Below are 13945 nucleotides of genomic sequence, written 5' to 3'. Positions count from 1 at the left end.
CTCCACAATGCATTTTTATCTATGTTATCTTCAATCTGGTCCCAAACAAACTTCAAAAAGTTTTTACCTTTATTCTCTAGGCTCACAGATACCTCACCTTCACTGTTTGTATCATTACTCTGCATGTCATTAACGAAAAACTGTTTTGACTGGACTGGTATTCCCATGACTCTCACTTACAATATCACATACATCACTTGTATTGTCAACGTCATTCACAAATAACTCTGAAACTTCATTTTTTTAAAATCCACAAATACCAGGTACTCATCGTCAAAATATTCCTCCAAAATTACCTCATCAACAACATCATACAAATCTGAGCTCCATCAAAGTCACTTACCTCTTATTTCACAACTCTCATTCAGATCTGCATCAAAAATATCATCTAGTTCAGATCCAATAGAGTCATAGCCTGATTTACATAAATTAATAACACTGTTTTCTGACCAAAGAGAAGAAATCATTAGTGCATACTATCTCACAATTATCACTACCCTCACATTCTGGTTTGTGATTAGCACCTACATCACCATAATTAAGCATAGTATCCCAAAACTTTTGACCAAAACATAAATGAGACACCTGATATTCCTTCTGTTCAATTTCAGACACAAGTTTCATATCACTAAGACTCTTATTATTGTGTAACTGCAAGTGTAACTTGGTGGTCCTGTACTTGTTGTGTTTCCTTGCCCCAAAACTGTGGACCTTCATTGAGGCAAATTGCCATTTCCTGAGTAGTTGCTTCTATGATTGTTTCTTCGGTTAAAATGCTGATGGTTATCCCCATTATTCCTATTATGTTGATGTTCAAAATTTCTCTCTCTATTTATACTTTCATCCTGATAGAAGTTATCATTATCTTTGTTTCTCTAATTATTCCCATTGTGATTTCTATCACTATAATTATTATGGTACATACTTCTTTCTACTGCCCTATCCATCCTGTCAACACATTGTAAAAATTGTTCAAGACAATCATCAGGTCCGTGTACTAAATCCCACTGCAACCTTTCTGGTAATCTCCTTTTAAATGCATCAATCAAGATCATTTCATCAAATGGCTTGTCAAGGTTCTTACAAAACTCTTTCAAAGTACCATCTCTATTCTTATAATTAGTATCATTCAAAAATTCACTTTTGTTTCTCCCCTGTTCAGCTTCAAACCAAAATTTATTAGAAAAACTTTTCTTGAAACTTTGGAATGTTTCCTACTGACTTAAATTTAAATTTATCCATGATAGAACTAACTTTTTTTATTGTCATTCATGACTGACACAAAACTATCTCTACAGTGGTGCAGAAAATCCACTGCATGATAATTGTATGATGGAAAACATTTGATAGTAAATTTAGACCATGCAATACCCTTGCTTGCACACAGATTTTTGTGAATGCAATTTTCCAGAACTGCTGAAATTTATTGACCTAAAACAGTTACATTAATTTGCATATTGCTTTCAACATTTCAAATTTTTTGGTTTCAACTGGCGATATTTTGTTCCATTTTTTCCACTACAGCCTTCTGTTCACATCTGATGTCATTGTTCACATCTGATGTCATCAACATTCTTCAATTGTCTCGTTGACTCAACTATTAACTCATTTTCCAAAATAATAAATTTATTTTCTACAACATCAACTTTTTCATTCACACTTTTGAACCCCTCTGACAACCCATTTTTTAGCTCTGAAACTTGATTACTAAGTTGGTCCATTTGATCTTGTACTTTGTCTACTTTACTATTGTGATCTGTCTTCATTTCCTCTATTTTATCAAAATTAACTGCAAAATATCAGTTTTTGCTGTTTCTTTGCTGACTATGATTTCACTTGGCTCAGACATGTCCTGACTGGATCCTACAGTTTTCCCTTCTACCTCACTCCTACCCTCGACCCTATTCATTTTGTTAACAATCAAACGAGTCCACAAATAAATTAACTTCACAAACAGTAGTATTATCTTTCCTTTTTGACGTCCCTGGTTGCAGTTGTAAAGTCCTCTTTCATTCGATCTGATCTGTCATTGTCGGTAGTGCATCATCACTTCTGATATGATTTGCTTTGTTGGGCAGCCCTGTGTCTTCTTTCTTTGTGTTATCAGGAATTCATTCATATATAAATTGTAAATGCAATAAAGTGCTTGCTTTCCTGCAACAGACAAAACTTCATTGTTAGTCAACTGACCCCGGACGACGTCACCACTTGCAATCTACTCCTCTCTCCTTTATCACTACTATTGTCGATGGTAAAGTCATTTAAAATCATTTGAGAGTAGTAAGATATACAATAAACTTTTACTTATCTTCTTTTCATAGTTGGTTTCCAGTTCTTCAAGTCTAGGGGTCTGATTCTTGAAGCTGAAATTTTCACATTTTGGTTCCCATCTTCCAATTGACATAAATAATTTTGATGAATGCCAGTGCAGACTTTTTTATGTTTATTTGTTTCCCATTTTACTATATCACACTGTATTTTGGATTTTCACATTGACAAAGGCAAAATTACATTGTTCTTCCAAAATACAAAAACACATCCAATCACATCAGAAGCATGCCCACTGCTACCTCCTCACTCTGCAGTAATAACAATATCCCAAAGGGTTTACAAATTTTCTTGACAAATGAATTTCTATTAATTTATAAATGAATCCAGAAATAAACATAATGAACAGTATAAGATTGCATAATTAATAATAAAAGTTTTAAGTGTGCCAAATATTTTGTACTTTCAAATGTTTCTAAAAAAAAATCTTAACTGTACATAGAGAGGTAGTACACATTGATTGTAACAACCAAAATAAAGTAATTCAATTTCATTGTTTTTAGCTTGAAATATGACATATTGTGTATAAAATTATATGAAATGTTCACACAAAAAGTTGAGATAATACTAACCTGTCCAAAATTCGAAAATTAGTTCTGGTATCAACTACTTCTGTTGAGGAAAAGTAATGCTGGATGAGTGTGTCCCTTTACAGTATGCTGGGGGGCGGGGGGGAGTGTTTTTTGTATCATTGTCCTGCTGAAATATCTAATTACATGGCATATTCTTTCTCCCATGCAAAACAATGTCACTGTACAGGAAACGATCCATTTTGCCTTTTATTTGGACTAGAGGATCAACACCACATTTTGGAAAACATTCCCACAACCTGTTGCTTACTGGTTGACTGGTTGGTATCTAGTAGTTTTTATTGCCCTTTGGTCTTTTGGTCGACATATGTATTGAACTCCATCAGAAGAAAATACATTAAATTTACTTTCATCACTCCATAAGACCTTAGACCAATCTGTAGAATTCCAGGATGGATGTTTCTTTGCAAACACTACCCTGATCTTCCTATTTTTTGCATTTATGAGTGGTTTACATGATGGTCATCTACCATTTAAATGACCTGCTACTAGGTGACATTTTATGGTAGAGACATGCAGGTTCAGTCCATCATGCTACTCCAGAGCATACTAAATATGACAACCCAATTTTCTTGGATCAGTAGCTGACTTACATTCTGTCCTCCTTGCTTGTTTTTAATGACAACTTGACTTCATCTTATTGGCTACTGTTCCTTCCTGTTTTTGCTGTCAACTCCACACATTTATATGCCATAGACTCTAGCAACACTAGACTCCGACTTTCCCTTCTTCAAAGCATGCAAAACAGGTTGTCTCACATCAACCAAGTAATCATTTTAGGTGGTTTTAGTTGTCTCTACAAATAAACAAACACTGTCTGAATGCCTAAGTAACAGTAGTTAATGAATACTGTAACACCAAAGCAAATTACAAAATACTATTGAGCTAAAGGAATATGTACTTACATTGTTACTGCATGACCTAGCTTGTTTACTAGATATGTAACCAGTGGCATGAAGCTCTTGTTGGAATGGCACAGTTATACATGTTCCTTTGTTGTGGCTACATGCAAGTAGTAATGGTAACATAATACCACAACTACAAAGTACTTCTGAGCGGTACTGTAGGTTCTGAATAACTTGGTCCCTTAGACAAGTGGGTGTTAGGTACCGTAACACATTGAGTACATTTAAGGCCCTAAGCATTAGTTAAGATCTTGTAGTCTAAATCTACTTGCAGCTGTAATTAGATGCATACTGAAACTCACATGGGCAACTGGACTGTTAAAGCAATGCTTGTAGGTCATTACAAAGGGTTGGTGGCAGTTTTCATCTAATGATTTATTTTATGGTTCATCACTAACTTCTGCCAGTTTCAAGCATACAAAGGAAATTGATGTGAATCATGATGTGCACTTAATATGTGAAGGATATACATATAGTTTTAATAATCACCTCAAAATAAAAATAAAGCTGTGACCATGAAAATTCATGACAGTGTTAGTCCTTCTCTATGTATTTATACCCCATTGGAGTATATTTTTCTTAACAATAGATTACTTTGGGGAGGCCTTACATGTAGATGTCAGCACTTTGACCATTCAGGAAATGTTTCACATCGAAGATCATGTTGCTGTTCATCTGCCACTCTCTTCATCGAAAGAAATTTCCATTCTTAGCTGCCTTGTGTGGAAGTAATGCTTTGTTGTTCCTTTTTAATGGGATATATTGACGCTGCAGTGTTCGTCTGTGACAAGCTAGTGTAGAGGGTGTCCGCAAAGTGCAGCATCCATGCTTCTTGCACATTTATTCCTTGGTCCAGTACCAGGGCTCAAGACATGTACTTGAAAAAAATAAGTTATTTTTTTGAGGTGATGACTAAAAATTTATGACTACCCTTATACAAAGTCAACCTTTCTTAATATAGTCTCCAGTAAAGTCATCCTTACATGAAGGTCATAGCCCATTATCACTGATGTATCTGAATGTTTGACTTTGTCTCCTGCAAACAAAGGCACAGGTATTTTCCGTGTGTTATTAGCTTGTATTCTAACACAATGAATCCCTTACTGTTCTCCTGCAGGTAGGGAGCCACCTTAACTGTGAGCTTTTCTCTTCTTTTCCTCTTTTTTCTCATGGAGTTAGAGACCCTACAATCATTCAGAGGATACATGACAGACATTTTTGCTTCTCTCATGGGGAGTTAAGCTTCCATACATTATGTTGGAAGATTATAATTTTAACTAGCAATCAAATCTAGAATTGCTTGGTATGATAGTTTCACACATGTTCTCTTTGTTTTGCTCTTGCTTTTGAAATTGATTTTTGCTTTTCAAGATGGAAGTGTGAAGTACTGTGTGCTTTGGGTTTCAGGGTTTGTTGGCATGAATCAATAATGAATCAATAACTGGCACAGTATTCAGTTCACTGCCACATGATTATTTGCAATCAACTAATGATTTTGTATTTGATTTTCCCTTTGAACCTGCTGGTACTTTTGGCAATATTGGTGTCTGTGCCATTTATCATTGTGGTTTCAAGCCATTAACAATTTGTGCCAACTTACTGATCAACACTTTGAAATTATAGGACAATGTAGGTATTTTCATTGCTTTAAAAATTGTTTGTGCCTCTGTGTATGGTTTTCATCTACAACTCCCTACAAATTTTTCATTATTCTATGTACAATGAACATTGGCAACTCTATACTGAGTGTTTACCCAAACAATTAACACAACAAATATGCAAAGTAATCCCTTTATGGCTTCATATGCAGTCTTTCCTTATTTGCCACATGTGTTATAGCTTTTACATGTCAATATGGCATGTGCAAAGAGTTCCCATCTTAGCAATATATTGGTTTAGTGGTAATTAGCTGGGAAATGCACACTGACGACACTATGAAATTGTCAAAATTCCTTTTGTGCAATGAAAGAGCTTAACTCCAATGTTGCCAGGAGGTTCTGAAGGTGCTCAGTGCAGTTGTGCATAAAATATCTTGAGAAAATGATACATCTATATCTAAACTCTGTGAACCACTGTGAAGTGTGAGGTAGAGGGTTTGTCCCATTGTACCAGTTACTGAGGGTTTTTACTGTTCCATTCATGTGTGGAGTATGAGAGGAATGATCAAATGCCTCTGTGCATGCTGTAATTAATCTAATCTTGTCCTCAAGATCCCTATGGGAGTGATATGCAAGGAGTTGTAGTACATTCCTAGTCATCATTTAAACCAGTTCTGAAATTTTGTAAGTAGGTCATTTTGGAATAGTTTCTGTCTATCTTCAATAGTCTGCCAGTTCTGTTGTTTTAACATCTCTGTGGCACTCTCACATGAACCAAAAAACTTTTACCACCCCTCTCTGTATTCAGTCAATACCCCTGTTAGTCCTACTTGCTACAGGACCCACACACTAGAACAATAATATAAGATGGGTCTCATGAGTGATTTGTATGCAATCGCCTTTGTACACTGATTACATTTACCTAGAATTCTACCAATGAACTGAAATCTGCTACCTGCATTACACATGACTGAGCCAAAGTGATTGCTACATTTCATGTTCCTACTAACAGTTACACCAAGATATTTGTATGAGGTTACCGATTCCAACTGTGACTCATTGATATTATCAGTAACCTTGAAAAATATATTTTTACAGGCTAATGAAATAAAGAACAAGCTTTAGCATACTGAAAATACATATTACTGAAACTTCTGATAGCTTAAAACTTTGTGCTGTGCTGGGACTCAAACCTGGATAACTGTCCTTGGTTGACAATTGTATTACCAAGTGAGCTATCCAGCTTGTCCTAGCTGCTTCTGTTCTGAAGATGTGAGGGTGTTAGTCATGTTTCAATAACTCATTGTTGCCTCCAAAAGGTGTGGGACCAGGTTTGAGTCCCCATATGCCACATAATAATCAGACAGTAAGTTTTACAATGACAAAACACCCTCTGCAGAATGAGAGATTTCAGGGTGCTGATTATTACTCAAACATTATATCTGATGCTATGTTAACTATATATATTTTAGAAAACTTTTGTGAATTTGAAATTGCAAGTTATTTATGATCAGGCAATGGATAAGTGAAGTCCAAGAGGATATCGTTCAATAAAAAGAAAGGAGGAAATCGAAGATAATTAACCTATATTACTTCAGTCACCTAGTCTCAGGTGCAGGATGTTTACATAAGAACTCCCATGGGCAACAAAAAGTTGAATTTGTGGTTTCATACAATTACTGACCAAGCTTCAAATTTAAAAGGTATTATCTTAGGTTACAGATTTGTCAAAATAAGTCAAGTATTACAGTAAGAAATTGTAGAAATTGTGTTAATATCTTCAGGCGGTGTAACTCATTCATCCAGTTTTTCAGAATGAGAGCACTTAGTGCCTTCCAACAAAATTTCCACATAACTTTGAAATTTTCATGCTGTACCCATAAAAAATAATGAACGGAAAAGAGTTTATCAATATTGGATATTTGCTGTTCAAATATTTAACACATTAAGTGATGCTGAAAGTAATCAGATCAGATGTGTGTCACTGTTTTACATATAAGAGTTCAATTTGTTAAGGAATTGGGTGGAGGGGGGGGATTGCTGGTGTCCAACTAGAGCAAATATAAAGTAAGCTGTTATGTTTCATTTTCAACAGTAATAATCCATGATTTCCAGGATCTATATGGCTTCAAAACTTCTTCAAAAGAAACAAATTTCAAAACACGAGAGAAAAAGTACAGATCATATATCCTTAAATAGAGCAAATAATGCCAGGTTATGATCTTTACCTTTCCAAATATAACTGCAGCAAAAATTCGCTGTTGCTCATCATGCCAGGCAGCATTGGCAGCAGCTGGCAGGATCACTGACTGAACCACTTTCCTGGGCACACTCTCCATAACCGTAAGCAACATGTTTATCCAAATCTCAGCAATTGCTGCAGGAATGAACCAGACATTGAAAACATATTAAACACAGCTTTAAAACAAATATTTCAATTTAGTTTTTCTTGACTTTCTGAGGGAAATAACATATTTACTATGATTTACAATGAGTATATTCAGTGGCATACAAATTTTAAGTGTTCACAAAATACTTTTGTATGTAATTATTGTATGGGAATAAATTATAATGACTATGTAATGGCAAATGGAAATTTGTCCAGACTGGATCTCAAACCCAGATACATGGCTTATGTAATCACATTTAACCTTTAATGTATCTGAGCACGCCTCCTGATCTACGTCAAACTTTCATTTTTACTTATATTTGCTCCTATTACTTTATAAAGCTAAAACCACAAGTTCTCCATGGGGTATGTGACAACAGCACCATTGGGGTGTGAGAGAACAGATTTTGTGAAGAATGGTGCCTTATCCAACCTGCTGGCATGTCAGTTGGATTACATTCACTGAAATGAAATTAATAAAGTCAGTGGTGGTGAAATCAATGAAGATGCAATGATTATGAAATAATATCAGTGAAATGAATAATATTAGTGAAAACTATTCAGAAATTTCAAAAGTAGTGATCAGAGGCAAATGAAAATTTCTGCCGAACCTGAATTAAACTCATTAGTGCAGTTCCTGCTCCTTGAGAAAATCTCCTTGTTGTAGTATTCAAAGAAAATAGGAGAAAGTATGAGTTACAATAAAAGTTTGAGAAAAGCCCACAGATTTGCACATATAACCTGATGATTAACATAACTGCTCATGTTAAATAGAATTATCTGTGTTCAAGTCCCAGATTTGCACAAAATTTCATTTTTCAAGATATATACATTACAATGCACACACATTATTTATGAACAGTTTTCACTGACATCGTTTCATGTCACCACATCTTTACTGTCTTCATTCTCAATGACCCTATTCTTTTCATTTAAGTTAATGAAATTCAACTGAATAAATTCTGTTGCAAATTGTTAATCAAGATAACTGACAATCATCCTAAAACATAAAACCTCAATTTCAGGTAATTTCCACATTCTTTCTCTTCAGCAAACCAAATTACAGTAACTAGTATTAATGTAAAATACAAGAAGAGAAAATGAACTGAAATACAGCTCACACAAAGAGTTCAAGGAAGCTAAAAAAAGGCATTGCTACAGAAGAAACGGAAAATGAAAAATCCAAGTAAAAATTCAAAAGTAAAATATGATTGTGGTGGCAAAGTGAGGAGTAATGGAAATATAACAGAAAATAGATATTTTATGATTAAAGAAGAACAGCAGAAGTATTGAGTTGTCGACAGACACACACAAAGAAAGAAAACTTGCTAACTCTCGGAGGTATCTTTTGACAAGCTAGAGTAAAATACATCAACACACACAAACTGACAAACATGCATACACATGCCTATGCATGTGCTATATGGTGCTAGTTAGACTAACAGTGACAATGCTACACTCCTGGAAATTGAAATAAGAACACCGTGAATTCATTGTCCCAGGAAGGGGAAACTTTATTGACACATTCCTGGGGTCAGATACATCACATGATCACACTGACAGAACCACAGGCACATAGACACAGGCAACAGAGCATGCACAATGTCGGCACTAGTACAGTGTATATCCACCTTTCGCAGCAATGCAGGCTGCTATTCTCCCATGGAGACGATCGTAGAGATGCTGGATGTAGTCCTGTGGAACGGCTTGCCATGCCATTTCCACCTGGCACCTCAGTTGGACCAGCGTTCGTGCTGGACGTGCAGACCGCGTGAGACGACGCTTCATCCAGTCCCAAACATGCTCAATGGGGGACAGATCCGGAGATCTTGCTGGCCAGGGTAGTTGACTTACACCTTCTAGAGCACGTTGGGTGGCACGGGATACATGCGGACGTGCATTGTCCTGTTGGAACAGCAAGTTCCCTTGCCGGTCTAGGAATGGTAGAACGATGGGTTCGATGACGGTTTGGATGTACCGTGCACTATTCAGTGTCCCCTCGACGATCACCAGTGGTGTACGGCCAGTGTAGGAGATTGCTCCCCACACCATGATGCCGGGTGTTGGCCCTGTGTGCCTCGGTCGTATGCAGTCCTGATTGTGGCGCTCACCTGCACGGCGCCAAACACGCATACGACCATCATTGGCACCAAGGCAGAAGCGACTCTCATCGCTGAAGACGACACGTCTCCATTCGTCCCTCCATTCACGCCTGTCGCGACACCACTGGAGGCGGGCTGCACGATGTTGGGGCGTGAGCGGAAGACGGCCTAACGGTGTGCAGGACCGTAGCCCAGCTTCATGGAGACGGTTGCGAATGGTCCTCGCCGACACCCCAGGAGCAACAGTGTCCCTGATTTGCTGGGAAGTGGCGGTGCGGTCCCCTACGGCACTGCGTAGGATCCTACGGTCTTGGCGTGCATCCGTGCGTCGCTGCGGTCCGGTCCCAGGTCGACGGGCACGTGCACCTTCCGCCGACCACTGGCGACAACATCGATGTACTGTGGAGACCTCACGCCCCACGTGTTGAGCAATTCGGCGGTACGTCCACCCGACCTCCCGCATGCCCACTATACGCCCTCGCTCAAAGTCCGTCAACTGCACATACGGTTCACGTCCACGCTGTCGCGGCATGCTACCAGTGTTAAAGACTGCGATGGAGCTCCGTATGCCACGGCAAACTGGCTGACACTGACGGCGGTGGTGCACAAATGCTGCGCAGCTAGCGCCATTCGACGGCCAACACCGCGGTTCCTGGTGTGTCCGCTGTGCCGTGCGTGTGATCATTGCTTGTACAGCCCTCTCGCAGTGTCCGGAGCAAGTATGGTGGGTCTGACACACCGGTGTCAATGTGTTCTTTTTTCCATTTCCAGGAGTGTATTTTGCAGCATATCAACCGGTTGCGGTGAGGTGGTGCCAGGTGAGGTGAGTAGATAGAAAAGGGAGACAGGTGGTAAAGAGAGGGACTGAGGTTCAGTGGACAGCAGTTGGAGGGAGATGGCCAGTTTGCCTGCTAGTGTAATGGAACTGACAAATAGACGTCATATTATTTTATTATACACTAAAGTCGTGTTAAAAAAAGCTTTTGCTTAAGATAATACTAAGTTAGGTGTTGCGATCAATAATCGATATTGGAATTGTATGGTCTTTGTAGCTTATGACCGTGATCTTTGGTCTACAACGGTTTTTCGGCACTTGAGTGTTGGCCGTGATTGAGTGTATTTGTGTATCTAGTTGTGACAATAAAAGTGTGTTTTTGATACAAAGAAACCGTGAAATACTGTGTCATGATTTCGATAGCCCAGTGATAATTAAAAAACCAGCACCTTTTTTTTCTTGGAGCCAGAGCAGCAAAGGAATCATCGCCTAGACAACGAGAAGCCACATGGACAACGCAGACTCAGCAACATCAACAAAGATTTTGGCAGTAGAATCTAAAGTGGGAGAAGTAAAATCTAGTCTGAGTAACAAAATTCAGTCTGTAAAAAATGAACTGGTCACAGACAGAGAGAAAAATGCAAAGTGTTTTGTTGATGTTAATAGTCAAATAGATACAGTTTGTCTAAATGTAAAAGCTATGGCAGTAGATCTTGAAAGTAGAGTAGACTCGAAACTAAATGTTGTGAATGATAAAGTGAAAACAGTCAGTAACACAGTAAAACTCCACGAGATTGAAACTAAGACAGATGTTAGTGAATTAAAAAGTACAGTATCAGAGTTAAACCAAAAGTTTGAAATATTTAGCAATGATGTAGCTAACAAAATTTTTTCTATGAACACATGTAACTTATTATCCAATATTCCAGTTAAAAGCTTTTCTAATGAGTGTAGTTTGCATCCTGCTGACTTTCTGCAGAGTTGTAGAGACAATTTTTTGCCCAATATGAGTGAAAGATTGAAAATTAAGTTTGTTAAAAAATTTTTGGAGAGGGAATCTTTGTCATGGGCCAATCAAAATTTTTCTATGGACATGTCTTATGCAGAATTTGAAATTGAGTTCTTATAACGGTTCTGGTCTGAAACTGAACAAGCCAGGATAAAGAGCGAGTTCCTGAATGGGCCAAATTATTGAGAAACACAGGGGACTATGAAACAGTTTTGTAAGAATCAACTGAAGAAACTTGTACATTTCAGTAAACCCTTCGATGAGCTCACACAGATAGATGCTTTAAAGAGAAGGTTGCCAACAGATGTGCAATGGGACCTAGTGTATGGACCAGATGACGACATTGAACAATTTCTAAACTATGTGGACAAACTTGACAGGATTATAGACAAAGTGGGGAAACCAAAAAACTATTTCAATCACGCACAAAGAGGTGGGGATCATAGTTGGGTAAACACTAATTTTAACAAGAGGGAAAACAGTAGGCCCAACAACCATAGTTTTCATCATAGGGAACAAAATAGTCACAATATTAATAATAATTTCCATTCAAGGGAAAACTATAATTTCCATTCAAGAGGACAATCTGGGAACAATTGGAACAGAAGTAATTACAAGGATTCTGAAAACAGAAATTGGCGTGAACATAGTGACACCAGGAGTCAAAATGCTATGGGAAGTCATGAAGTAAAAAACTAGCATGCACTCCATTGTCGGTCCACAAGGTAGGGGCAAAAAGCATAGATAATAGATGGACCAATAACAGTGACTACGTTGCACCAAGAGATACGTCTCAAGTTATGAGTAGTTATCTTATGAATGTGTACTACCCTCTAAACACAGTACCTGTTAAGAATGAACAAATTGGTTGTAATAAAGAGCCAGAGAAAATATTTGACTTAGTTGAATTTTATGAATGGGCAGAAGCTTGTAGTTTGTCAGAGGACCAGCAGATTAACGATTTAAATGATTTAGGAATTGATGCACTGATGAGGGAACCAAGTGAGCAAATTGTTGACACTGATTTAACGAGCAAAGAATTAAAAACACTTGGGTGTGAAAGCAACGTTTTAAGTTTTCGGGAGAGAGAGAGGTTGATGATTGAAGTATTTGGGAAAATGAAGATTTAATGATACATGATGATGGTGAAAAATATTTTGTTTGCTTGAAAGAGGAAATGGAGGTATTAGGTGTTGTGGGAGATACTGACATGCATGTTGTAGATGCACCCAAGGATGTTATTAACATTTTAAATGGTGTTAATGCCAGTGTCACAACCAACAGGCTCTGTAATCCAACATCTTATGAAGGAACCTGGGAAGTTGAAAAAGATTCCCTGAACAGTAAAACTGACTGTGCAAGTAGGCTACCATTTGCAATGAACAAAGGTGAATTATTTGTTTATAATATGTGGCTAAATAGTGATGCAATTAAAAATGATAGCAATTTTAGAAAAATTATTCTTAATATGTCTCAAATTTTATATCCTGATTGGTGGCAAAACACTAAACATATTATTGTTGAACAACTGAAGGATAAATACCTTAGTGGTGAACAATGTTATATGGGTGAAAGTATTTGGATTAATGAAATTATCAATGCAAGTGACAGTGCTAATGATGTGTGTGTTAATGTAATGACCGTAGATAATAAAGGTGACAGTAATATAGGTACTTGTAAGTCAGAAAGTCATTGTTTCAGTGAAATTCAAAATGATTTATTGTATGAATACGTTCAGCCTGAAAAAGGTGATGACATAGGTAGTCCATTCATTAGAGCTAAAGTTGGTACCTGGGAAGGCAAGTGCCTTATAGACACAGGGAGTCAGGTGTCAGGAATATCTGAAATTCTAAGCAAAAAGCTGAAGTGCGAGAAAGATTACATTGAAATGCCAGTCATTGGGGTGAAAATAAGAGGGGCTACAGGAAAACATAGTAACACTGTGAAAAGACAAACTTTGTTATCTTTTACAATTGAGGGAGTCACATTTACACACGGATAACTAATTATACCAGGCCTCAATGAGGACTGTATTCTCGGGATGTCATGGATTCGGAGTGTAGATGCAAGATTTGACTGGGGAGGACAAAAACTTATCATAACAACACTAAATGGAGGGTGTATCTCCACCAAGTTTGTCAGATCAAATACAGTTTTGTGTAATGATAAATTTAACACTATAAATCTTGTAAAGGAGAAAAGATATGTTGACAAACACATAACAGAGCTAGATTTAAGTGAAGTAGATT

General features: G+C 37.4%; 1 protein-coding gene across 1 annotated transcript in view; it reads right to left on the bottom strand.

Moving 5' to 3' along the window:
- Positions 1-13945, bottom strand: part of LOC126188522 (uncharacterized) — a 145233-nt gene that overhangs the window by 43044 nt on the left and 88244 nt on the right. Inside the window, exon 6 of the mRNA XM_049930124.1 lies at positions 7650-7798. Coding sequence (XP_049786081.1) covers positions 7650-7798 — 149 coding nt within the window. The remainder of the gene's footprint in view (positions 1-7649; positions 7799-13945) is intronic.

Source organism: Schistocerca cancellata, chromosome 5 (assembly GCF_023864275.1).
Source record: "Schistocerca cancellata isolate TAMUIC-IGC-003103 chromosome 5, iqSchCanc2.1, whole genome shotgun sequence".
In the NCBI taxonomy this organism is placed as follows: Eukaryota; Metazoa; Arthropoda; class Insecta; order Orthoptera; family Acrididae; genus Schistocerca; species Schistocerca cancellata.
The sequence above is the reverse complement of the archived record's forward strand: the minus strand, read 5'-3'. Positions and strand labels throughout refer to the sequence as shown.